At 40.2% G+C, this 26,886-nt stretch overlaps 1 protein-coding gene across 5 annotated transcripts in view; it reads right to left on the bottom strand.

Annotated features, from left to right (window-relative positions):
- Positions 1-23,175, bottom strand: part of mib1 (mindbomb E3 ubiquitin protein ligase 1) — a 99,305-nt gene extending 76,130 nt beyond the window's left edge. For all 5 annotated transcript variants that reach the window (XM_012855446.3, XM_012855454.3, XM_012855462.3 and 2 more), the window contains exons 1-12: positions 22,225-23,175; positions 20,639-20,810; positions 18,122-18,251; positions 13,141-13,245; positions 10,367-10,433; positions 9,742-9,946; positions 7,470-7,653; positions 6,745-6,889; positions 6,487-6,620; positions 2,084-2,191; positions 1,787-1,984; positions 932-1,083 (exon numbers count right to left, since the gene is read on the bottom strand). In XM_012855446.3, the coding sequence (XP_012710900.1) occupies positions 932-1,083; positions 1,787-1,984; positions 2,084-2,191; positions 6,487-6,620; positions 6,745-6,889; positions 7,470-7,653; positions 9,742-9,946; positions 10,367-10,433; positions 13,141-13,245; positions 18,122-18,251; positions 20,639-20,810; positions 22,225-22,453 (1,829 nt within the window). In that variant the 5' untranslated portion in view covers positions 22,454-23,175. The remainder of the gene's footprint in view (positions 1-931; positions 1,084-1,786; positions 1,985-2,083; positions 2,192-6,486; positions 6,621-6,744; positions 6,890-7,469; positions 7,654-9,741; positions 9,947-10,366; positions 10,434-13,140; positions 13,246-18,121; positions 18,252-20,638; positions 20,811-22,224) is intronic.
- Positions 23,176-26,886: the final 3,711 nt, after the last annotated feature.

Genomic DNA, 26,886 nt, shown 5'->3' with positions numbered 1-26,886 from the left:
CGTTTCCCTCTTGAAGAAAACACACCCAGCATGTCAAGCATCTGTAACCCTCTTCTACTCCCGTCAGAGTCCTGAACCTTCAGTCCCATTCAGAAAGCCTCCTCTCCTCGCCACCTTTACGTCCTCGTGGTGCGAAGAGGACGGAGGAAAAACAACGACGACAATCTGCAGCAGAGACCGGCCTCCTCGGGCCAGCCTCTCCCCACAACACATGGCGAGAAACAAGCATAAAAGCAAAAAGGAAACTACAAATTAAGCTTAATGCCCATCGGCTAAACTACCAGTAGTCAACATAACAGGCCCGGCCATCTGCTGGAGTAATCATCGCAGCCTTAAAGGATAACTTGAAATTAAACCGAGGTAAGAAACAAAATGTCTCCGGCGAGGCGGCACAATTACACTTATTTAACTTTTAATGGCCTAACTGTGTGGGGGCTCAAGAGGAATCTGGGAAGGGAAATTCGGCATCGAGCTCGTGGTTAATTTAAAGACGCTACGTCTTCGGAAAGGAAGCGAGTCGATCTTTACGGCGACTCCGACGCAGCCTCGATGGGTCCGCTGCCAGCGAACTCAAAAGCTGCTTACGTCACAGTCCGTGTCTTTAAAAAAAGGAGCTGATTAAGTAACAAACGAGGGATTCTGCCAGAGCGGCTTCCTTCCCCGCAGTGAAAGAGCCCCTGCGGTGTGGGTTTCAATCTGACCCTCGGATTCGCAGCGAGGCTTGATGTTTTCTGACTTGCGGAGATAAGATTCGGTCCGTTTGTGCCTCGAATAACAGAGAAAAAGCCCGCCGACAGCCGTTTATACAGACTCAGCATCCAAACCAGCGTTTATCAGACGCGTCCAGCGACTCGCTGAGGGTTCGGCCTCCGGCACAGCCCACGCCTAAATCCGCCCCCCCCGTTACCCGCAGCGAGCGGCCGGCGCATACCTGGGGTTCCCTCGCAGGGCGGCGTGATGCAGGGCGTTGAAGCCGTTGTTGTTGGTGATGGTGACGTCTGCGCCGGCCTCCAGCAGCACCGACAGCATGTCGTCTCTTTTCTTGCTGATCGCGTCGTGCAGAGGCGTGTCGCCTTCCGAGTCCTGAAAGAGAAACCCGGTGTTACCCACTGCCCTTTCGCCAATGCATAAATGAAATTGAAATTGAAATGAAATTTATTCGAACATGAACATGATACAAATATAAAAATAAAATAGTGCACAGTAACAAGAAGTGCATAAGAAAGAAGAGAAAATACAGATTTTTGTTTCAGTTAACATATCATGCTCAAAATGGGGTAGGAAGAAGTGAGAACTTATAAACTCCTACCCCTAAACACTTGAGACTTTAGAGTCCTACTGTCATTAAAAAAAAAAATCAAAATCAAAGTGGCAGAAGTAACAATTACTAATATTTACCTATACATTTTAAATAAAAAAAATAAAAATAAAAAACACAGAAAAACACCCCAAACACTGCAAAAACAGAACTAAAAATAAGTCAATTCTTCTTGAAATGAGTGCATTTGTCCTTGATTTGAGCAGGTAAATAAGATGATTTGCCAATGGCACTTAAAATAGGAACAGTTCATCTGCATCATCTTATTTCAAGAGCAGGATGTCTAATTATGTAATTTTAGGGGCAAAGATACTCGTTCCATTGGCAGATAATCTTATTTTCTGGCTCAAATCAAGGACAAATAGACTAACTTTAAGAACATTTTACTTGTTTTTAGATCCGTTTTTTGCAGCGCGTCGCTGATCTGACGTTTCCCGTTCTACGGACACGCTCGAGGTCACGGTTTACCTGAAGGCTGGGGTGGCAGCCGAAGTCCAGCAAGGTCTTGACCACCTGCAGATGGCCCTTGTTGACTGCGATGTGCAACGGCGTCTGCCTCCGCTTGTTCCTGGCGTTCAAGTCGGCCCCGCCCCTGTGGAGCACCTCGATGACGGAGCCCTCGTCGCCGAACGCCGCGTGGTGCACCGCCCGATCGCCGTCTTTATCCTGAGCACGGCAAAGGACCAAGACGTAAGTTGTCCGTCGAGCCGATATCGCTTAGAAATGCCAAAGTGACTTTGGGAATGGACGACAAACGGCACCGACCTCGGCCTCCAGGTCCACGCTGTGTTTGAGCAGCAGCTTTAGGACGTCCACGTGACCGTTCTGACTGGCCGCCTGCATCGCAGTGTGTCCCGCACACTGTCCGTTCACCTGCAAGCACACAGAGGGCCGCGGAAAACACCGCTGCGTCAGCTTTAACTTCCCACAACCCCTCGGGTCTGAAGAAACGCTGCAAAAAGAGAACTAAAAACAAGTAACATTTTCTTGAAATTAATGTATTTGCCCTTGATTTGAGCAGGTAAATAAGATTATTTGCCAATGGTATGAGTATTTTTACCCCTAAAATAAGATAATTAGATATACTGCACTTGAAATAAGGTGATGGAGATGAATTGTTCCTATTTTAAGTGCAAAGATCTTATTCCATTGGCAAATAGTCCTATTTATCTGCTCAAATCAAGGAAAAATACTTTAATTTCAGGAAAAAAAAAAAAATATTATTTTTAGGTCTATTTTTGCAGTGAAGGTCTTCGCTTAGAACCGGGAATGAGGACTAAACCCAGAGCGAAGCAGCCTGACAGGAAGGAGCGGGCAAATTGTTCTATTATATTTCTATTTATTTCAACCTCCACTGTTTCTAAATGAACACGCGTCGTTTTAGCCTTTGAATCGTGACACGGTTTAGTTTGTTTGCCTCTACTGCATTTTTTTTTTATACAAGTTTAACGCCTTTGTTTTTGTTTTAGCAGCAACTCGATTTCATCATAAATAAAATGTCATTTTAAACTCCCATCTTCATTGATTCGTCTCGTGGTTAAATTCGCTTTCTGTTTTTGGGTTTGTTTAGCAGCACTGCAAAGATGCATCTAAAAATAAGTAAAATGTTTTTAAAGTTAGTGTATTTATTCTTGATTTGAGCAGGTAAATAAGACTGTCTGCCAATGGAACGAGTATTTTTACCCCTAAAATAAGATAATTAGACATCCTGCAATTGAAATAAGATGATGGAGATGAATTGTTCCTATTTTAAGTGCAAAAATCTTATTCCTTTGGCAAATCATCTTATTTACCTGCTCAAATCGAGGACAAATACACTGATTTTAAGAACATTTTACTTATTTCTAGTTCTGTTTTTGCAGTGAGTTTAATGTTTTATCGTTGCAGTCACAACCTAAAATCTACGTGTGAGATGTACATCGGATAAACATGACATCTAATTGCCTGGTGAGCCGTGCTTTCACAGACGCGCCAATCAGGCAGCCAGAAAACGCAATTAGCCAATTTCCCCCTTAATTGAATAAACGGATATATTATAAATTACAGAAAATAAGTGGTGAAGATCTCCACTGGGAGAGTAAGACATTTTCTTATTCGTCGAGTTATTGTAAAAACTATGTAACACCAAATTCATAGATTTTTATACATGTAATAGTTTAATAAGAACTAATGCTTTGATGCATAAGCAGGGATAATCACTCTTACCCCCCCGGTCAGATTCAAACCAATCTATCGTAAAAGCCGCAGCTCTTTCTGCGGTGCTCCCAAAGGCCTTGGGAAAAAAATTTGAGCAGGTCAGATTAAGAAACATAATCTGTACCAGGCAGAAAAAAAAAAACTGATTTTTATCTCTAATTATTTGATTTACTTAGCTCACCTTTGTCTGCGGCGACCGCCCCTATCCAGTGCTTACTCATTCGTCTGCCACCTCCCGTGTAGCTTTCTGGGTCGCATTTAACTGCGTGAGAACTTTTTCTACAAACAAAAAAAATCGACTGATTGGCTCGACTGATGCAGGAAAATTAGCTGTTGGGGAGATAAGGGATTTTTTTTGTGAGGGCGTGTTTGCATGCACAGATATACGCGTGCGGGGCCGGGGCGTACGTCTTTCATCACCGACTGCAGCACTGCAAGAACCGAGAGCATAAATATTAATGCGGACTCCTCCGGGAGTCTCGAGACATCTCTTGTCCTGGCAGCCTGGATCGCTTGGCCAGACTCGGTGTGCTCAGCTTTAAGCAAATAATTCCACTGAAAGGCAGCAGGGCAGCCGGCCAGCAGCCACCAATGACACGAGCACGCTCAGTCGCTCCCCCCCGCCTCCGACCGGAGGACGGCGTCGCAGACTTGATGTAACGCTTTCTTTCTACCTAGTCACTAGCTTCTGTCTCTGGTAAATACATTGTTTTGTTTTTTTCTTTGTTTTCCTGCGATGCGGGGGCTGCATCACAACATAATCCACGAGCGTATGGGATTTGTAGCTCCCCACTTGAAAACACAGAGCGTATCAAGGTTTCGCACGCCAGAGCTGCTCTGTCCCTCCGCTGGGTCCGTCTTTATGTTCTTCTGACTGAGAGAGGAAAACCGCTGGGAGGATCTCAGATTTATCCAGGGAGGCAGTAACACCACTGATATGAAGATTAAAAAAAAAGTGCAGATTATCACCTCCAACTATCAGATCTTTTGCATTTTTAAAGCTAAAACTTGTTTTAAGTTCTATCAGAAACTCCACGCTGCAAAAACGGATCTAAAAATAAGTAAAATGTTCTTAAAATTTGTGTTTTTGTCCTAGATTTGAGCAGGTAAATAATCTTATCTGCCAATGGAATGAGTATTTTGACCCCTAAAATAAGATAATTAGACATCCTGCACATGAAGTAAGATGATGGAGATGAGTTGTTCCTATTTTAAGTGCAAAAGTCTTATTCCATTGGCAGATTATATCTTATTAACCTGCTCAAATCAAGGACAGATACACTAATTTTAAGAAAATATTACTCATTTTTAGTTCCGTTTTTGCAGTGCACGACAAAACTCGGGACGAAATGACCACGTGTCTGCTTCAAGGTCAAACGAGCCCAGGTTTTTTTTTTTTTTAAGATACCTCAAAGGCTGCAGCAGTCTGAAGTATTGAAATACCTTAAAGTAGCCAACGATGAACGGGGACTTGGACGCATTGATTTTTTTTTGTCCCCCTCGTGTTTTAATCCAATTAGTGGAGCTAACATGTAAGTAAATCAAATAAACAAGTAAATAAGGTTGTTAATCGATATAGGTCGCTTGCAATTTACAAGAAAAACTTAATTTTCGTTATTACATTTCAGGTAAAGGGTTTGATAGAAACAGATTTTTCCTCTTGGAGTTGCACTCAATCTCCTCATATTTTTTTAATTTATTCATCATCATCATCATCATCATCATCATCATCATCATCGCGCTAGAATTGGAACCTTATAAGCATATGTACAACTTTAAAGAACAAATCATTGGTTACTTTTTAGCTTGTGGTGTTTAAATAATGCAAAGGTTTCAAGTAAGTAAATAATAGATAAATAAAAAAAGATTTTTCTGACATATATATCTATATAAATACCTAAATTGTTCCCGACATAGAGGGGAACGACTGAAAAATGGATGACATATTTTTCAGTGCTGCCAGTAGTAGGAATACAATGTAAATGAGCGTTTTCATGCAAAACTGTCTTCATGGGTCCTCCTAAAACTTTGGCTACTTTTTCCTGACAGTGTGAACGGCCCAATTCTGATCTTATCACACCCCCAAAAAAAAAGAAATCTGGTTTGGGCCCTTTCCATACACTGCAAAAACAGACTAAACTTAACTAAAAATAAGTTAACATTTATTTAACGTTTACTTTATTTGAGTAGGTAAATAAGATAATCAGCCAATGGAATAAGATTTTTGCACTTAAAATAGGAAGAACTCATCTCCATCATCTTATTTCAAGTGCATTAAATCTAATTATCTTATTTTAAGGGCAAAATTACTCCTTCCATTGGCAGATAATCTTATTTACCTGCTCAAATCAAGGACAAATACACTCATTTCAAGAAAATTTTACTTATTTTTAGTTCTCTTTTTGCAGTGTACGTGGAACTAATTCAGATAAGTATAGGATATTTTTCAAAGCGTCCGCAGTCGGAATGATCACATCGTAGTTTGTCCATCTGTTACGTCACTCTCCTGTCTCTCACTACACATCCACACACAGTAGCATCAATTAGCGCTCCATAGACGACCGTTAATAGCGGTGCTGCTTTCTTCTTACCTTACTTCGTCTCGCTATGATGTGGTCTTATTATTATCAGCTCCCATTGCTCAACAGCTTTCTAATAATAACAAGGAGAGTTGCCGGCTGGTATCCGCTTTTGTTTTATTTATTCAATGTTTTTTGCCACAGCCACGCTTGGATCCGTTTACCAAAACTCTTGTAGTTCTCATTTTATTTTTGTTATCCTGGAAATGGCTTTTTATACATATATTTCACAAAATAAAGCGTGAATCATTGGTGACAGTTTATTGTGGCGGGCAATAAATACCCATGTTTATTGTAAAAACAATGAATATTTCAGGGAGAAGAAGTTGCTGTTGTTGTTTTGTTTTTTTTAAAGATGAATAAAAAACAGTTTTAAATGGCATTCTCACTTACATCCACATCAGGCCTCTTCAAAATGTCCTCCACTTTAGCCAGGTCCCCGTTAGCCGCGGCTTTGACCAGCTCCTCGTTGATGTCCCCAGACTCTTGCGTCTCGAATAGTTTCTTCAACAACTGAGACAAACGCTCTGGGAAAACAGGCAGAAACGGAGATTGATTTTATGTAGGTGCCTGAGAAAAAAAGACAGCGGCGAGGACAAAAAGGACTAATATGATACTCTCCGAGCGACCGCAGCGCATGTTCACATGTACCTCCGGAGGCGTTGCTGACAGCGGAGCCGGAGGGGGCGATCTTGGTGACAGCCGCAGGATTGTACGTCCAGGAAGTGCCGCAGACCTCCACCTTCAGGTCGCTGTCAGAGTAGATCTGCTGCACGCGGCCCACCTTGCCCAGGGTCTATTTAAAAGTGTTGTGACAAACTCGTTAGTATTTGAAGTGTGGGTGTCTTCGGGCGTTTGCATCAACACTGTGTGTTACAGAGTCTGGGAAAATTAACAGAGACTGGAAGAAAAACAGGAGGGAAAAAAAAAAAGAGAGAGATAGAGAGAGAGATCAAAACGGAGACAAGAGGAGCACAAAAAGGACACCGCATAATCATCCGATTTTAAATTACATCGTCTGGATAACAGCTAAATCAGAGAGCTGCACTCTGATGATGTTAAGCTGGGTCGGCCCGTCCTCAAGGATGTCATCAATAACGAGGAGCGCTGCTACGGGACAAACGGCGGGGCGGCAAACAGCCACGGTTAGCGATCAAAGCCACAAACCGTTTCAGGGGCTTCGGGCTCAGCGGCTATAGAGGAGAGCCAATCAGGCAGGGACTAGTGGCGTAACGGAGAAATCAGTGTTATAAAACGCGTCATCCTGGGAAACAGTGAGTAAACATTTTACTATGGAGGCAATCAGAAGAAGAAGAAGAAGAAGAAGAAGCCAGGAGTTTTTTTTTTATTAACTCTAACGATGTCTTCCCACTTACGGGCAGCATGGCCTCGGCCCACTCCCCGTGGCCTCTTTGCAGCAGCTTGATGCGGTCGATGTCGTAGCAGATCTGGACCAGGTCGCCCACGTGAAACTGGGAGCTCCCTCCCTCTGCGCCGGCCGCGACTTCGCCGCTCCGCATCACGTTGGCCTTCGTCAGCACGGCTGGGTTAAAGGTCCACCTGGAGCAACGGGGGCCACACGCAAATAAGATCAGAGCAGAAAAACCCCCCCGAGCAAAGATTTAGTCAAAAATATGAACTGATCTGGGGAGAAAGCAGATTCTCACGACATTTTATATTTTATAAGCCCATTTATACCAGACAACGCTTTAAGGAGAATCATGGACCTGACTCTTTTTTTCTGATCCGCACTGTCAGGCTGTTGTCGGTGTAGACCAGGGGTGTCAAACTCATTTTGGTTTAGGGGCCGCATACAGCTTAATCTGATCTCAAGAGGGCCACACGAGTAAACTCACTGCAAGATTAAATAGAACTAATAAATGTGGACTTGTTGTTGATTTTTATATTAAGTTAATTTCACTTTTACACAATATATTATGAATAACCTCAGCGTTTTTAAGAAAAGTATGTGCAATTTCAACAATACTTTTACTCAGTTAAACATTTACTTGTGCATTATGCATAAGAACTAATCACAGTGATTATACAATGTTGAAAAACATTTATTCACATTTTTTGGAACTTAAAAACACTGTCCTACATGACAAAATACATCACACAGATAAAAATTAAGAAATGATTTGAATTTTTCCACACCTGAAGCTTAATCTGCTAATTAAAACACAGCGCCCCTCGTGGACAATATAGGAACTGCAGATTTTCAATTAAACGAAGTACATGTTTTTTTTTAATAATTGTTTTATCATTCTCTTCCTTTTATCTTGTCCACTTGTGAAAGTCAAATCTGATGAGCTCTTTGTGGCATCTTATTGCCACATTGCCAGACAGGACACTGGAAAAAAAAATAAAAAAAAATAATGATAATGCATTTAGCCACAGGGCCAGACTAAATTGTTCGGCGAGCCGGATCCGGCCCGCGGGCCGTATGTTTGACACCCCTGGTGTAGACGCTGCTACTGAGGGAAGCAGACTCCGCTACAAGGTTAGCTTTTTTCACTAACAGCAAACTATAAAGGTGAGGAAACTATTTTAAATAGGAACTATCTGTGGCTCTGAGGTTGCAAAAGAGCAAGAGAGGGCAAGGCTTTCAGCAGATAATAGCAACGCCTCTTTTATCTTTATGAACGTCCAACCTCTGTCATACCTTTTAGTATGACAAGTAGGGCTAAACGATTTTGGAAAATAATCGAATTGCGATTTTTCTTTCTTAATATTGCGATTTAATGCAATTTTTTCCCCCAGTTTAATTTATCATGTGTTTTAAAATATATACAAGCAACAAATCAATTTGTTTCCTCGCCATGTGGATTAGTTTCTAAAACACCCACAGCATCTAAACTCGGAGCAGTAATGATTGCGTTCTACCTACGATATATTTCAACCAAAATTGCAATTTTGACTTTTCTCCGCATTAACCACAAGCAACAAAAATGGCCTCTAACTAAAGATGTTTGAAAACAAGGACTATTTTAAATATGAACTTTTAATGTTTCTATTGATCAGAATATTATTCCAGAGAACAGCTTTTAATTTAATTGGACATCAATCCTGGTTGAACATAAAGTGCAAAGTCCAACCAACAAGCAAGTCTATGTATTAAACTGATTGACCTGTACTTAATGCTACGTATGATTATACAAACTCTAAAACAAGTAATAAAATTAGATTATCTCACTGCTGCAACTGTCTTCCCTTCCATTTTACCGACACCAAATGGACGCGTCTAATTCCCTAATTGTTACATAGCCAAAAATTGCAGACCTCTGCGATTTGGAAATTGCATTTTTTTAAATCACGATTATATTGAAAATGCGATTAATTGTTCAGCCCTAATGACAAGTGACTTTTTATATGAAAATTAGTGTAGTGATTATGCATTTATGACTTCAAGACGTGGACTCAGCTCAGGGGGCATATTTACATTTTGTGAAGATTCACTTTATCTAAACAATTTATTGTAAAAAAAAAAATCTACTCTTTCAAGGATATGAAACCACGTTTAGGTGTTTAAAAGACATTTTTGCATTGTCCTTTTATAAAAGAAGGTCCATAAAATTCCACATGTGATAAAATACGTTGTTTTTTTTTGTTGGCATCACTTCGTAACCTGTCCCAAACTGCACTCGCCTGTTGCCACTGGGGTACTGAACCACGATGTCGTGGTCCTCGTCGATGCCGCACACGGTGCCCGTGGTGGTCAGGGTCTCAAACATGCCGTCGGTCCATCCCCCGTGGCCGTGCTGCAGGGACTGGACGATCTCTAGATCCAGATCGATGTTGACCAGGTCTCCGATCTGGAGACCGCCCGGATTTCTGTTTCCGTTCTGCTCACCTGGGAGGTGAAGGTAACTTTAAATTCATCAATATCTTAAACTGCATTAATAATGCAGGTAACCTTAAAGAGAAGTATGAAAGAGATCAATAAAATAGACTGGACAATACCTCACAAATATTTCTAAAAATATCTAAAACAATGATAATATCAAACTTAGCGATCGAACTGAACAACCTGGAAGTATTTGAGAGGAAAATGCATTTAACAAACATTCAACATGCATGATACGCATTCTGTTCTAGGGTTTTTTTGAGGCCTAGGCGACTATGTGTCAGCGCCATCTAGTGGCCACACAGACCCTAGTACAAGTAAAACTGCCCTAATGCCCTTGAATTCACTGCACCAGAATAAGAGGTGAGAAATTTGGTGCAATAATGACGATAGACACACACACACACACATCGCTGGCTTACTTACCTAAAACAGGACAGTGGTCTCTGTAAAACGAGCCTCCTTTGGCATCCTGGACACATTTCAGATCCGACTGAGAGGAACAAAAAAAAATAAAATAAATTGAGAGTGGGTTAAATAATCAGACAGTGTGGTGAAAATAACGTTCATGATGTAAAATCTACACAGTTAAGGGCACAGTGTGTGCGTGCGTACGCCGACAGCGTCAGCGCCCTGCGGATAAGGCTGGGCAGCGAAACAGAACAGGTACCAACAGAGAGCTTCGGCTCTTTTGCCATGACTCAGACTCAGTGTAACCTCTGAGGCAGAGCTGGATGGCAGATTTGATCAGAGGATGAAACACGCAATTCCCTGGACTCGTGAAACACCGAATTACTGAATACTACAAGTCTCAACAAATAACTCTAGCTGAACGCAGGCTTGCACTTTGAAAACTACAGCGCCGGGGACAAGTATTCGGCCCCTCCCCCTGCAGATTTCTTCTCTTTTTTTTTTCTTTTTGCCTTTTTGTCACACTGAAATCTTCCAGATTATCACATACGCTTAAACAGAAGACTGAGATAACCCGAGGAAATACGAGAAGCGGCTTTAAAATACTGCATTTAGAAAAGGTGAAATGCTAAAACCAGCCTGTCCCCGTGTGAAAAACAGCCTCCTATGACCACGTCTGACCGACAATATGATGTCCTTTTCTTTTCTTTTTTTCAGAAATGCTGCGCGAGTGTGATGGCAGACGCATCAAGACACACACTTTTATCACATCAGTCCAAAAATTTATTTATTCAGACTTCAGGTTTGGGATGTTTTTCTGGCAAATGTGAGACAGGCCTTCGTGCTGATGTTGCTCAGCAGTGGGTTTTCACCTCAAACTGCATACTGTGCAATAATATATGCATTAAACCTGCTAAATAAGAGACTTCAGCAACCTCACTGTTGTTCTTTACCTGGTACCACTTTAATGCACAACGCCAAATCCATATGTATATGTCACCTAAATGTACAGAAATCATCTTAAATCTCTGCTTTCTTTCTTTCTTTTTTTTTTCTTTCAAACCACAGTATATATGTGGATGCACTGTATATACCTCATGCACCTTTTCCTCCTTTTGGCACCTTCTTTTGATTATTGAGCCGATGTGACAAGTGAATTTCTCCACTGTGAGGTCAATAAAATGTATCTTATCTTACCTTATGTGGTTCTGGATTACTTTGTGACCACATAAGGGTGTCAAACTAATTTCTACGTTGGCCCACGTTGGCATCATGGAGTCATTAAAAGGGCCGGTTGCACGTGTACAGATGATACGTTTGATTGCATAAATTCATTTCAGCTCACATAGAAATATAAAAAAAAATGCACAGTAATATAAAAGTAGCAACCTTAAGCCCAGTTTATACAGTTTATCTCCAAAGACGTTGATGTTGCACAGCAAAAAGGGAACTTAAAGTAAGTAAAATCTTCTTGAAAAGAGTGCATTTTTTTCTTCATTTGAGCGGGTAAATAAGATTATTTGCCAATGGAATAAGATTTTTGCACTTAAAGCAGGAGCAATTTATCTCCGTCATAATTCTCCAAGTGCAGGATATATAATTATCTTATTTTAGGGGTAAAACTACTACTTCCATCGGTAGAGTCCTATTCATCTGCTCAAATCAATGGAAAATACACAAATTTCTATATTGTTTTACTCACTTTTAGCTGCCTTTTTGCAGTGTGGGGTGAGTTACACTTTAAACTCATCATTCTGCATCACCTTTTCTCTTTTTGGACATTTCTGAGTTGTTTTAATGTGTTGTGGGAAAACTGGCATCTAGTGGCAGGACGCTGTTACGATACAGTTAAAAAAATGAACATTTGCTACAGGAGGCACAGTTTTAGTCACTTTATACAATTTAAATGGCCATATGCCTCTACTTTATGACATGATACGCCTTTTTTGGCTCTTGAGGGCCGGATAATTGCGTTGACGGGCCGGTACCGGCCCGCGGGCCTTGAGTTTGACACGTGTGCCTTTGAGCAATTGTGGTGGGCCCACAATAACTTTATTTTTCATCTTTTGTTGAATAATGACTGCAGGTCAGGCAGTAATCAAGCTTGAACTCATCCTTTCACACACAGCAAGGTTGCCTTGATTACCCTTTTCCCCTAACTAACAGAAATCTGTAAGACAGACAATATTTAACGGCAGTACAAGACCTAGAAAGAATCTTTGCTGGTTGTGAGCCGTTTTAACGCGCTCTCATTTTGTAATCAAACTGAAGTCTTAAAGACAAATACGGCCAAATCCAAAACCATCACAATGGTAGGGGGTCTATTTTAGAGGCAGATGCCATCTACCGCCCTTCGTTCCGGTTAGAATAACAAAGTCAAACTCTGCCACACAGTGAAGAATCCTGATTGGCCACATTTGTAGGAAAGCAAGGGTGCCCCCAGCCAATCAAGAGGGGGGGCTTTTTAGATGACACACACACGCGTGTCGCCGTTTCCACAAAAACCTGAAAGTTGACCTGCATGTCCACTGCCCCCCCCCCTCCCCTCCCCTCGCTTCCTCTTAAAAGAAGCAAGAACAGATTGCTTTTATCATGCAGATATCTTCCCCTTCCATCTGCCCGCACAATGCCTCCTTACACATTCTGGCTGTGCGGCGCTCACAAAAGGCCTGGCAGCTAAAGAAAGAGACCTCGTCCCTGCAGTCAAACACAAAAGGCCCCTAACAGCTGTCCTTTTTTTTTTTTTTAAACAGCACCGAGCGCCACGGTCAGACGAGCGCTTTCCTCACCATTCCCTCGAAGCCGACCCTGTACAGGTTCTTGGCCCCGTTGTCCCAAAGCACGTAGGCGGCGCTGTGGGGGCTGGCCGCACTCCAGTCCTGGATCTCTGTCACCTGGGAAGAAGGAAAGATCAAGTAAAAAAAATGTATGAAAAATAAATAAAAAAAAGATAATTTTGAGTGTTATGAATTTTATAAAAAATAAAAGGTTCGGCCTAAAATTTAAAACTCGAGATGTCAACATCTGAGGTTTCAGTTCAGGGATATATGTTAGAAAATTAAAAATTTAGAGCCAGAGCCCTCCACAGTCGGAAAAGTGTTTTTGGAAAGGTTTGGCACGTTTTTTTTAGGGCGACTGTGGCTTGATGGGTTGAGTAGTCGGTTGAGTAGTATTCTGGCAATCAGAAGGTTATGGGTTCGATTCCAGCTTCCCCTTGCCACATGTCGATGTGCCCCTGGGCAAGGCACTTAACCCCAAATTGCCTACCGAGCTGCGTTTAGGTGTATGTGGAGTGTTGGCCGAGTGGTTAGAGCAGCGCGCTTGCACTCAGAGAAGGATGCAAGTACCCGGTTCAATTCCCAGTGCCTGCACTCTGGGTCCCTGAGCAAGACCCTTAACCCCAGAACGCCGCACATGGCAGCTCACTGCTCCCCAAGGGTGATGGGTTAAAAGCAGAGAACAAATTTCGTTGTAATGTATGTTTCAATGACAATAAAGATGATATTACTATATTATTACTATTACTTTTCTGAGGAAAAGGGAAGGAAAATAAAACACGTGTATCACTTTGCTTCTCGCGGTACTTTGGCACCATGAGAATCCGTCAGTAGGAACAGGCTGATCGCAATGATCGCAAACCAGACAGAAAACGTAAAACAATTTATTTTTTGTAGTCGGCTCTCACAGCACTATACGTCATGAAAAAGGATCGATCTGCATGTTTTTTCTGGGAAATCGCTCATGACTTTTAGCCTTTCGACGAGTAAGAACGGCGCATTTTCCCGGAGGCATAAATAAGCAACAAGAGACGTGCGGGGAGGGGGGGGGAACCGCAAAATCAATGTAAAATTTGTAAAATAATGTAAAGATAGATTTCCTCTCTCGGTCGCCAGCAGTAAATTGCTTTCATAACGATATTAGGAGTGTCGAGAGTTAAGTAAATGAATTCTTTAATTAAATAGCGCGCCTTTAGTAAATGCTGAAACCTAACTTTAATTACTTTCAAGCCGCTTTCCTGAGCCGACTGATTAATGGCCCTCAAGATTTAATATTCATGCTAACCTAACGGCAGATCTTGGCTGCGGGAGATGCAGCGGTGGGTTTTTTTCTGCACAGCGTACGGCTGACGGCGTCATAAAACAGTAATGAGACGTGTCGTTAATTAACGGCACAAAATGACGTGTTACACTGAGGCGGCGTTAAACTGAATACCCAAGACGCTGCATAGGACTCAGAAACAAGCGCCGGCTAATAGTAAAACCAAAAACCAGACCATGCAGTCGATCCGCAGAACACGTATCAACAGGGTTCAACATCTTTCTAACTGGTTGAACTTCATGGAAGACTGCATATTTTTGTCCTTAAACATCTTTACATACCAGCGTGGGGTCGTCCATATGCAACAGTTGCTGTGATTAAATTAAGGTTTTTTTGAGCCTTCTCCCTAACAGAGCCAAGCATAGATCTATTGTTTCTGGGTTTGTCTCTGTGTTCCTTAAGCTGACATATTGTTAATGAATTGTGCATCTTTGTCGTATATGTTTAAGTAAATTGAACTAACTGTTGTTACAAATTGCTGTTTGTGTGGAAAGGCCCCCTTGCAGCGGTCTGTTTGTGCCGGCGTTTGGGCCTGTGTGCGTGATCGCTGCATCCGTCCCGCTAGGGCTGGACGACAATTCAATAACAATATATATCGATCGATAGAAAAAAAATAGGGTCGATAAAAGTTTGATAGAGAGTTTTCCTTCCTTCCTTTCAGCCTATCATATTAGTTGATGCTACAGTCACTACTTCCTCTCGACCAATCGTAATCGCGGACCCAGGTACGAAAAAGCGCCGCCCTCTCAAACCACAACACAGAGCACGTGAATATGTCGAAGCAAGGAGCGGCGGAGGAAACGGTCCCAAAACGGGGTTTTATAGTTTGACAGCCTGACAGAAATAAACCAGTGATTTGTAAAACTTGCAAGGAACCGGTAAGAACAAAGTTTGGTAACGCAACCAACTTGTTTCATCACGTAAGCCGCTCACTCACCCGCAGCAGCGCGAGCTGCGCGTCATCTTCTTAGGAATCTTCTGGAAGTTCTTCCAAAACAAAGCAGGTATAGCAGCTAAACTGGGCTCCCTTCTTTGTGATAAAATGAAAAAGCGTCCAAGCGGCGTAAGTATATCATGCATGCAGTAACGTGCTTTATAGTGATGGATACGTCTGCAGCTGGAAAAACCTGGCTTCAAACAATTACTCGCCACTCTTGATCCGTGATATAAAGTTCCGGAACGCAAGTTTTTCTCTAACAGCGCTCCCTAAATTGTGCAACTAGTGCCGGGAATCAGTGCAAAATGAGCTGCAGTCTGTCTTCCTACGCCACAACCTCAGCCCTGCATCTGACTCTCAATTATGAAACCTGAGAAGTAACTAGTGTACTATTCCCACCTAAATAGGCTATTTTATTTATTAATTATTATTTGGTATATTTAATTTGGTCATTTTACTGGTCACTTTAGTTTATTCTTTGTCATTATTTAATAACATATCTCAGGTCTCTTAAGTTATTATTCTTTTAAAAAAAAATTCTGTTATGGTTAAAAAAGTTGGTTAAATAAAGATTTAATTGGAATTCTGTGTTTGTGTTTTTTATTAAAATTAAATCATTTAGCAATATCTTAAAATGTCCAGGCAGAGCTGCACATACAATATGGTTTTAAATATTTTCAATAATTATCGATATCGATCAATATTCTTTTTTTTTTTTAATCAATAAGCTTTTTTTCTATATTGTCCAACCCTACGTCCCGCTCCTGGTTAGCTCCGGCTGAGCGGCGTTTTTTTTACGTAGTCATACTGGCCAGAGCGTCTGATTCAAATGACACACGTTTGAGGTTTTTTCAAAGACGGTCAAGCCAGGAGTGGTCAAAAGTGTTGGAGTGCTTCCAGGTTTGGTGATGAGAAAGCGGCGTGATGAGCAGCTAAAGAGACAACACCCATGGGCTAATGATGAATCAGTAAAGAAAATAAGCTGCCCTTAGGCAAGATCGCCTCTCTGTGACGTTTTACCCTTAATATGTTTTTATGGAGACTTTTTTTTTTTTTTTTTTTAGACACGGTTGACTGATTAAGTCTCTCACAAAGACCAGCGGAGTCATTATGAAGGAAGAGAAATAATACGGGTTAATCGTAATCAATATTGCGACACAAAATTATCATAACTGCATGTTTAACATTAACATCGCACTGACCTACAGTGGATACAGAAATCAGAAGGGACTTCATTTTATTTACTTTTGTCATGCTGGAGAGGTGTCTATTTGCATTACTACAAATAAACATGTTAATTTTTCTTTTGTAGTGTGCAATAAATGTTTAAGTCATAATAAAAAGTTATTTCTTCAGCTGGAAAATGATCTAAGCGATTAAAAAAAAATGAACCCACGGATTAATCTGGAAAAACAGTGGCCGTTAGTGGGAGCCATACTTTCCTCTTTAAAATGTGTTATTGTGATAAACGATCCCTTGTGGGTGCAGAGGATAACGAGATCAAACCCAGTTTTTCATTTTCAAAGTTAAAATGTAATTAAAAAGTGTAATTTGACCCTATGCCACAAGTATTGTGACACCGCAACTTGGATGCATAAACATTTCCCCACAATGTATTTACTTGTCCTTTTCTTTTTTTTCTATTCCTTAATTAAAGGAGATTGTTTTCCCAAATATATTGAGCTTGTTTTTTTTGTATGACTATTTGAAAAAAACATAAAAAAGAAACCTTTAAAGGCTTTGTCTTAGCTGTAAGGACACATTTCCATTCTATTTAGCAGGAGAACAATGCTACAAGTCACAACAATAGGCTTCATAAAACTGACACCGACTTAAGACATAGTTTGTATTTTTGGCTGCTGCAACTATTTAATACCACAACTTGTATGAACTGACAACCAATAAGGAAATTTATCGTCTTCCTTATCAGTTTAACAGCATAAAAACTTTAAATGGACCCTAGCATAACAAGCTTGACATGATTCTATTCAATGCAGTTAATTAAGGGAACTAAATAAACAGTCAATTCAATCAAATCATGCAGACAGATTCTAAGTCAATACCTTTGAATATTGATCCTAGTTATCAAACCTTTCAGTCAAGTTATCCAAATAGGTGGAAAAAACAACAAAAAAAACAAACAAACGTTTTTTATCTTAGGAAACCCAGCAGATTGCATCAAGTCATTGATTTCCAGCATTCACTCCTCCTGGGTGAGCATGTAATGACAGTGGTCAGTTGCTTGCATTGCATTGGCTTTGCAGCAATCCCTCATACCGAGCATGCATGTGGCGACAGTCGAAAGGAAAACTCCCCGTTAACAGGAAGAAACCTCCAGCAGAACCAGGCTCAGCGTGAACGGCCTTCTGCAACAGCCGGCTGGTGGTTTGTGGAGACAGAGCAGAGACGCAAAAAAATAAAAAAGGTACAGAGGCACTGATGTTGGAGTACTTTCTACACAGAATAAAGTGACTCTGCTTTGTTTTGGTATTTGTCTGTTGTTCTGTGTGCAGAACCTTCCAGGCCGTCACCTTCCTGTTTTGGCTGAAACTGCGTATATTTCAATCAAATCATATCCTGAGGTGGAAACTTGTTTTTCCTGCCACAGTTCCATGAACCCAAGACCTCCTTGAACCTCCTCTCGCTGGCTCACTGAACCAGCTACAATTTTAGATCCACAAGGAACCACAAGACAAGCCATTAATGGAGCTGAGGTGTAGCCGCCAGCGTCTTACCTTTCCCCTCCTCGCGTTGCCTCCATCTTGGTCTTCCCATTGCCAGTCCACACCTCTGACCACTCTGCCGCCCGCAAAGATCCCCCGGGCTGTAATTTTCTTCGACTTGCGACGTGACTCCAGAAGAACTCTGCTCAGATGCACAAACAGAAACGCATAATCAAAATAAATACTACATCTTATCACACGCGTGGCACTCAACAAAAGCTGCTTGGCGGTGCTGCATTTACATTTATTACATTTCTTCTAATCTAAGGGATGAAAATGTTCCATCACTGAGGACAGACGGACTCCTACGTCTCAAACCATGCGTCTCCAAATTCCAGCTTCCAGCAATGTTCCTGTTGGTTTTCAATTAACCTGAAGTTTCTAAACAGTTCATTCCTCCAACAGTTAGGCTAAAAATTATTTAATATTGAGGTTTAAAAAACTAAAATTTAACAATTAAATTTTATTTATATAGCGCCAATTCATATAACATGTCATCTCAAGGCACTTTACAAAATCAAATTCAATCAGATTATACAGATTGGTTAAAAAGAAAAAAATAAATAAGTTCCTTTCTAAGGGAACCCAGTTGATTGCATCAAGTCCTGACAAGCAGCATTCACTCCTGGGGAACCGTAGATCTACAGGGAGAGTCGTCTGCATTGTACAAGGCTTTGCAGCAATCCCTCATACTGAGCAAGCATGGAGCGACAGTGGGAAGAAAAACTCCCCATTAACTGGAAGGAAAAACCTCCAGCAGAACCAGACACAAATGAACGGTCATCTGCCTCGACCGACTGGGGGTCAGAAGACAGAGCAGAGACACAACAAGACAGACAAACAAAACAGCAGACGTCGGGAATTGATGGGAGCTGGGGCGACCAGCAACCCCTGAGCAACGTCTGTCTCAGGGGAAATAGAAGTTGCCCTCTGTTGAACAAAAGGCTGCCAGCTGCTCGGCCTTATGCTTTAATAATAAAATTATAATAGGTCTGAAGTCTAGACCACCACTGATAGTTAATGTCAAATCAGAACCAAACAGCTGGTTAGAAATGAGCCTCTTTAGGGTTCGGATACGAATTGATTCGCCCAAATCAACCGCAAATCTCCAACCAAGAAGGCCATCAAGGACATTAGGAGGGAACAACTCCACACCAACAAATACAATGCTACATTTTGCTGTGATGAAACCTGGGAAGCAATGTTGACTGAAAACTAGGTCCATATACTGGATAGTAGGAAGCTCTGCCTCACAATTCTTTCAAGGCTCAGTTATCCCTGATGCACCTTTTTCTTTCCACAAAACTTTCCTTGCTTATGCCGAGATACAGCACGCGTGGCTGTTTAAAAATATTTCATTTACCGGTCTAATGAAATATTTTAGTTTTCTGGGAGACCAAAAGTTGAGATTTTATTGGCTGTAAGTCATAATCATGAAAACTGCCAGAGATCAGCTTCATTTTTTAAAATAAATCACTAAATGAAATTAACTCTCCAGTTGAATCTTAATATGCCGACGTGTACTTGTAGTCTTTTTCTATACTCATAGAATCTGTCGGAGCTAGATTATAAAATTGCTACTTTAAACCAGTGTTAACTGTATTCATAGGATTAAAAACATTTGCAGGATTAAGACACGGCAACAACATGGCTGTGAAAAGCAAAAGATATCGTTCTTGTAAGTTCCATTTTCATTTTATTCATCAGTTGTTTGAATAACGCGGCCTCTAAGCTGCTGTCTCTGTTTTTACATCATCTGCGGAAACACAAGAAAAATAACGCATCGCTGTAAAAAACTTCCAAGTCTCTCAAAGTGCTTAAAGAGAAAGCTTTTTCTTGTGTGTTTCTGGAAAGACTAGTTCCCCCTTTCAGGTCCTGGATGACTGAGAATCTACATCATCATCATCATTATTTCCAGCATTTGTGGGCAAAGGAGGATTAGGCAGTTAACAGACGATGGTCAGAAAAAAGCCAATAAATCCCGTTAACAGGCTAAAGACCCAGTACTTGCTATGATTTATTAGGTATCTACATAAATGCTTTTTGAAAACCTTTTAAATCCCGACGTTAAACTTTTACAAACTCTAAAATGACGGAAAGCTTTTAAACGGCCGTTACAGCAGGGCGGCATGCAGGCTTGCAGAAGCCATTAACACCAAGAGAAAATGTCCAGTCTTCTCAAATAAACAAAATAACTAGAAAAGTTAACATAAGATGTGATTTATTGATTTGTTTATTTAAAAAAAAAAAAAAAAGAAAAAAAGGACTGAATCTTAAAATAAGATTAAGCAGTTGCCTGGCAACTGAAGGCTAGGAGCATAGAGACAGATTTCCCTGGCCTCTTATGCAAACACAAAAAAAAAAAAAAAAAAAAAAAAGAAAAGCCTTCCCGAAATCCTGACGCTCGCAAAAGGCAACAAACGGCCCGGCCGACCGATCACAACGTGGAGCGGGGGGACTACGTCACGTGTTCGCGCTCCTTCATCAGTGGAAAAGGTCTAAGGTAGCAGACGGCAACACTGAACAAACCTCTCGCTGCCCGGCGTGGTGATCCTGTAGAATCGGTGTCTCAGGTGATGCTTGTCTCCATGGTAACAGGTTGTGCAGAGGTCATAGTTGGTGCACTCGGCACATTTCCAGCGAATCCCGATGATTGGCTGCTGACGGCAGGTGTCACACATGGTTCCGTCATGCTTGATCCCTGAGGGGGGGGGGGGGGGGGGGTTCGAAGTTACAGGTTAGCGGGTAGAGATTCGGTCAGAACGACGATCTTTTAGGACGCACTAAGGACGCGTGTAATCTTTTAGAAACGTTCTAGCTCCTGTTTTAATGGCAGTCGTTGCCACCGTGGTGGACCGGCGGCTTCTGCGGGCTTTAATGGTTTTCTTGCACAATGTGACTCTTCCCTTTAGAATAAACAATAACAATGACAGAGCACCGCTCCCATAGCCTCCCAACAAATGATCCGACCTGAACAAACAAAAACTAAGTGCTGTTGGTCTTTGGTAGTGTGAAGAGAAAGAAATCAATGCATAAAAAACGCTGCGATTAGAACATTTTGACTATGCCAGTTACCACCAGTGAGTGTACCAACATTTTAAAAACCTTTGAGTCTTTAAAACTGCTAGAATTTTTTTCATACATCAAATTGTTTCTATACCATTGTTGGTCAGCTGGCAGACAAAAAAAAAAACTCTACTGTGAGATTTAAAGGGGCACACTTGGGGGCGGGGGGTGATTTGTTCTTGCAAATACACACACACTAATGGAAATACGTTTTCTGTTAACATATTTTTAAGGGCACAGTAACCAATCTGATGTCGATATTAAAGTCTGCCAATGTATTACATGTGGTATTACTATTATTAACCCACATTAAAGTAGCTAAAATTTGCCATTTAGAATTTTATCACAACACACGTCATTGTTTGCTTATGTAGGAATCAGCGGGATTTTGAGAAGCATCAACTTTCCAGTAAGATAATTCAACCACTACTTGAATTAAGTCCCAAGGGAAATGGGAATGTTTAAAGGGGGGGGGGGGACTCAAAAGAAATGGGATGCTGCAAAAGTGTTGTGGGTAGAGATGCACCAATAAATCGGCCCGAGATCAGAATCAACCACTTATCTGTTGATCTGCTGAAATCTGTGATCAGCAAGTCAACAAAATACAACTAAAATGTTTAAAATTCCTATCGATCAAACTAAAAAAACAAACAGCAGCCCCTACTATTCTCAGTCGACAAAGGCATAAACTAATTCTGACGCACTTGCACTTGTGTGAGCGTAAGGAACATATGCTTTGAGGCACACGTGGAGTTAATCCTAATTTATTGATTACATGTTGTCTTTTTAATTATATTTACTGTTCTGGTGCCCATAAAAAAATCTTGATTTGGCATCTGAAAGTAATCCAGGAAAAGCCCGACCTGTTCATCGGTGGTTTTTGCAGTCTTTCTAGCACAGATGTTAGGAGCTGTCCCCAGATTAGCTGCGCCTTGTAAACTTTCTTCAGCAACAAAACGCGGAGCGCCATAACTATTTGTTTACAGGTTAACACACCCACCGATCCTCTCAGAGTAAATGATCCCCCCCACACACATAAACCCAGTTACCTGTTGGAGCGCTGTCTAATATCCGTATGTCATAAGCTCCGGAGCAGCGGTAGTTGGCAGCAGTTCCGTTATCCCAAACAACGACCACTTCTTCTGGACTTTCGAAACTCCTGACGGTGCCGACGTGCCCCTCTCCGCCGTCCTGCTTCCCCCACTTCCAGTCGGGTCCGCGGACCACTCTGGCTCCGACTCCTTCCATCATCGCCCGGTTGTTCCTGCCGGTGGTCATTTACAAAAAGGGGCTCGAAAAAAAATAAAAGCAATTTTTTTTTTCTTTTTTTACAAGTTAGCGAGCTAGCAGCTTTATGCTAGCAAGCTGTCTAGAGAGCTGGGTAGGCAGTTTCCCGGTGAGGTAAAAGCGAGTCCAGACAGGAAAAGAAGCCGAGGAAGGGAGAGAGAGAGAGAAAAAAAAAATCCACAAAAAGCTAGCCTGCTGGCTAACCCAAGGAAGGAGGGTGCTGGATCCTTTACAATAATAATAAAACAAAAACTACAAGCTAACGTTGTCTACAAATCAATACTTGCTGGATGGGGTCGCCGAGAGGGGGGAAATCTAAATTATGCAAACACGCTATTCCGTAAACACATTTTTCAGTTTGCACAAATCCAACTTGTCAGTTTTCACCGCTTCTCCAGTTCACACACATTGAAGCCACCTCTTCAACTTAGCAAGCTAGCGAAGCGCAATGCTACAGATAGCAATGCTAACAGTGCAATTCCTCCTGGCTCCCTCCTCGTCACTGAGGGCGAATGTTCTTCTTTCCGTGGCCGCTTAGCCTGCTCGCTGTTTTCGGCAGAGCAGCCCCAGAACAAAAAAAAAAAAAAAAAAGAAATCCAAACGGTTCCCTTTGTTGGCTCCAGACTGCACCGTGGACTCAAGTCAGAGTGTACGCGTCGCCATTATACTCAATCACCGTTCGAGCCTCGGACGAGCAACAACTAGCTACGGAGATGCACGATGAAGCCCGAAGACGAGAGCCGAGCGCGATAGCCGCTGTTTGATGTGGAAACACAGGGAGTGACGTTGAAACACATCGACTAGCCGCTATTTTGCACAGACAAGAATAAACATACAAACACACACATATATATAAGACGTAAATTTCAATATATATATATATATATATATATATATATATATATATATATATATATATATATATATATATATATATATTTCTGCCTATAGTAATAGCCATCTGTACATATATTCATAGTACATGTAAACTCTGTTATAATAACAATCATCTGTATATTATGCTATTGTATATATCTGTAAAACTCTAATATCCACCTGTATATTATATTCGGTACATATCCAGCTGTAAATTTAGTTCACAATAATAGTTATCTATAAATTATATTCATGGGACAAATCAATCAGGAAAATTATGTTTATAATAGTATCCATCTCTATATTTATTCAGTAAAAACCCATGTCCTGTACTTATGGAACCATTGTGTATCCTGCACTTGCTGCTATTGCACTTCTGGTTAGACCTAAACTGCATTTCGTTACCTTGTACCTGTACCTGTGTAATGACAATAAAGTTGAATCTAATCTAATCTATATATATATATATATATATATATATATATATATATATATATATATATATATATATACAACATTTGTTCAGAAATGAGCAACTTGGCTCACGCAAAGGCTGCTAGTTGCACCCCAAAAGAGCTCTCAATTGCTCTTTTTTACTTATTTATTTATTTTATTTGTTTATTTATTTTTTGCAAGTTCAGTTAATAGGGAATGGGTGACCCCATCTATTGCATAAACATGTCTGTTACTCCCAAAAAATAAATAAATAGGACATTGTATTTATATTAAATCTGTGAATAGGTGCTAGAAAATGGTAAGTTACAGATTAGCTTGTTCAAACAAACCTTGAGGATCAAGATTTTTATCTTTTAGAGTAACAATATTGGAGTTTTACTGCAAGATCAGCCATTCTTTGAAACATCTTACTAAGAATATTATCACGAAAGCAATAACAACGTCATAATTTGTTTAATATATGGGAACATTATTGAAGTCATTTCAAAATCTTGCATTGGAGAATCTGTACTATTCTTTCTAAAATTGTTTTTATACCCTAACTCGGTTTGTACAATCTCAGGAAACAACCCAAATGTTAGGAAGCTGTTATATGGCTTCATTGTATTTCCATCCAATTTGGAGGAAGGATTTTTTTTTCAATGTCCAAGTTCTACATACCCCTACGATATGCATAATCAACATTTTACTTGTGGTAAAGCATTTTTTTAAATTTTCCTTTTTAAGGGGGGGGGGCTCATTGGTGAACCCTCACACCCCCACCATGGATCGTTCCCCCTGCTGCCCTCTGGGAAGAGGCTTTTCAGCATCCCCTGCAGGTCCACCAGGTTCTGCAAAAGCTTTTTCCCCATTGTTATCAGACTGTTAAACTCTAAACTGGACTCTTTATCACACTTGCACAGAACTTTACTGCATTTTTGCACCATTATTATTTTGCACTGCCAACATTGAACTTTCAAACTAATGTCTTTTTTGCACATTAAACATGGAGGAACATTCTTCCGCACACTTTAAAAAAAAACAAAAAACTGTTTTTCTCCTTGTCACTGCTGCACTTTATATTGTAATGTTATTTTATTTCAATTGCAATCTCATTACATTGTCGTAAGCTGTATTCAACAAAATTTCGATATGCACAGAGTGCATAAAGACAATAAAGTTTGTCTAAGTCTAAGTCTAACGGGAGCTGCATGGATTCAAACCAAACCCCATTGAAGACATGAGACCCAGTAGGGGGTCTCTAATCGCACTTTATTTTTATTGTTTTATCACAAATGATCCTCACAATATGTAAAATAATTTCCATTTCTATATAAGTCTCCTTTTACATTTCTAAGTATGGGAATCAAAAAAAAAAAAAAAAGAGCCAATATTTCTGGCAAAATTACTTCTCTGCTTGTGTTTGTACAAATAAAACCATAGTGATTCGCCTTAGAGGTCCATCAGTGGCAGGTTGGTAACTCATGGGGAACCCGAGATTAATCTTTGCTTTGGGTCCCACATGATCTTGGGCCGGTGTAAGTTGTACTTATTTTTTTAATGTGGTGTGTTATATAAAATATTTGATATCTGAGAATATCTGAGAAGAACATAGACACATTTTACACAAAGCCTCCTTATATGCACAGCTGACTGCATAAAACCTTTAGCACAATACAACCCAGTTGGTTATGATGTTGCCTTAAGGCCCTTTGGATTTCAATACTTTCTCTGTTAATTAAATTACTGCAAATTACCACACGATGACGCTGGAGCATTCAGGTCCCATGTGACTCTGTAGACACTGGGGCATTACTCTGCTTTGGTTATGCCATAAGTTTTAACCCTGTCATACCACTATAATTAATCAGTTTATTTATTTACAATTCTGTAATTACTTCCAAGAAAATAATTAAGTTCAAGTCACAATTAAAAGAAAGTTGTAATGTAAAATTCTTAAGTACTTAGTATGATTTTTTTTAATGCTAAATATTTTAGAAAGGCAGAGATATGACATTCCAAGATATAATTCTGACTCAAAGTCATATTTCTGATTCATCCAGTCATTGTGCAAGACGAGGGCTATGATCTATTCTCATAATCATGATAAATAATGTCGCAATTATGTGTTTTGTCATCCTGAATTTGTAAATTATAAGTGTGATTTTTATTCATGAGATGTAAATGTGTCTTAAAATCATTATGTTTTCCTAGTCATAATTGTTGTGCAAAATTATGAGTATGATAAGTCACAAATCGGAATTTGAAAGCCAGAATTCTAACACTTAAAGGCATAATCATTGGTTTCAAAATTTCTAATTTGACTTTCTAAATCTAAACATGATTATGATTCAGAATCATAATCACAGGATACAAAGAAAATATCGAAAGATATGTAGTCAGAATTCTGACTCACATAAAAGACTTACATGGTCAAACATACAGAAGAGATACAGAGTCATGAAATCACATTTTTGTCATTCACAATTACGTACCCATCTTTAAGAGTCAGAATTGTAAGTTTCAAAGTCATAATCATAAGATTCTAACTCTTAAATAGGAGATTAAAGTCAAAGTTAATATCAGCCACATTAATTATCAGAATATGTTGCCTTGTTCCTCATAAATATGCTACCATCTCACAACAAGTATAATTTTGAAAATCAAAATAATGAATTTGATAGTCATAATTAACTTATGACAATGTACCGTAGATTAATTTTTATATGAAGTGGTGGCTTCAATATACAGTTAGGGGGAATATAACTTATGGGTTGAATAACAATATTTTTTTATCTATATCTGCCAGGATTTTGCCTTTTTATTTTCTTTTTTTTTTCTTTTTTTTTTTTTTTTTGCTATTTAAGGGAAAAACAAATGATGCAATGAAAACCAAAGTCAAAACCACAAAGTAATAATTAATGACTGACAGATTCTAAAAGCATATTTCACATTTTTTCACAACCCTAGTGTCAACATATGGAAGACCAAAGCTGATGTATATTTTTTGATGTCAGTTTTAATGATGTCAGTTTTGGTTCTCCACAATCTAGGTGGCATAAACGTAACTGTGGCCATGTTAAGAGAGGATGGCCAGTTCAATTTGAACACGT

This window comes from Fundulus heteroclitus, chromosome 6 (assembly GCF_011125445.2).
Source record: "Fundulus heteroclitus isolate FHET01 chromosome 6, MU-UCD_Fhet_4.1, whole genome shotgun sequence".
NCBI classification, from domain to species: domain Eukaryota; kingdom Metazoa; phylum Chordata; class Actinopteri; order Cyprinodontiformes; family Fundulidae; genus Fundulus; species Fundulus heteroclitus.
This window is presented reverse-complemented; position numbering and strand designations above follow the sequence as displayed.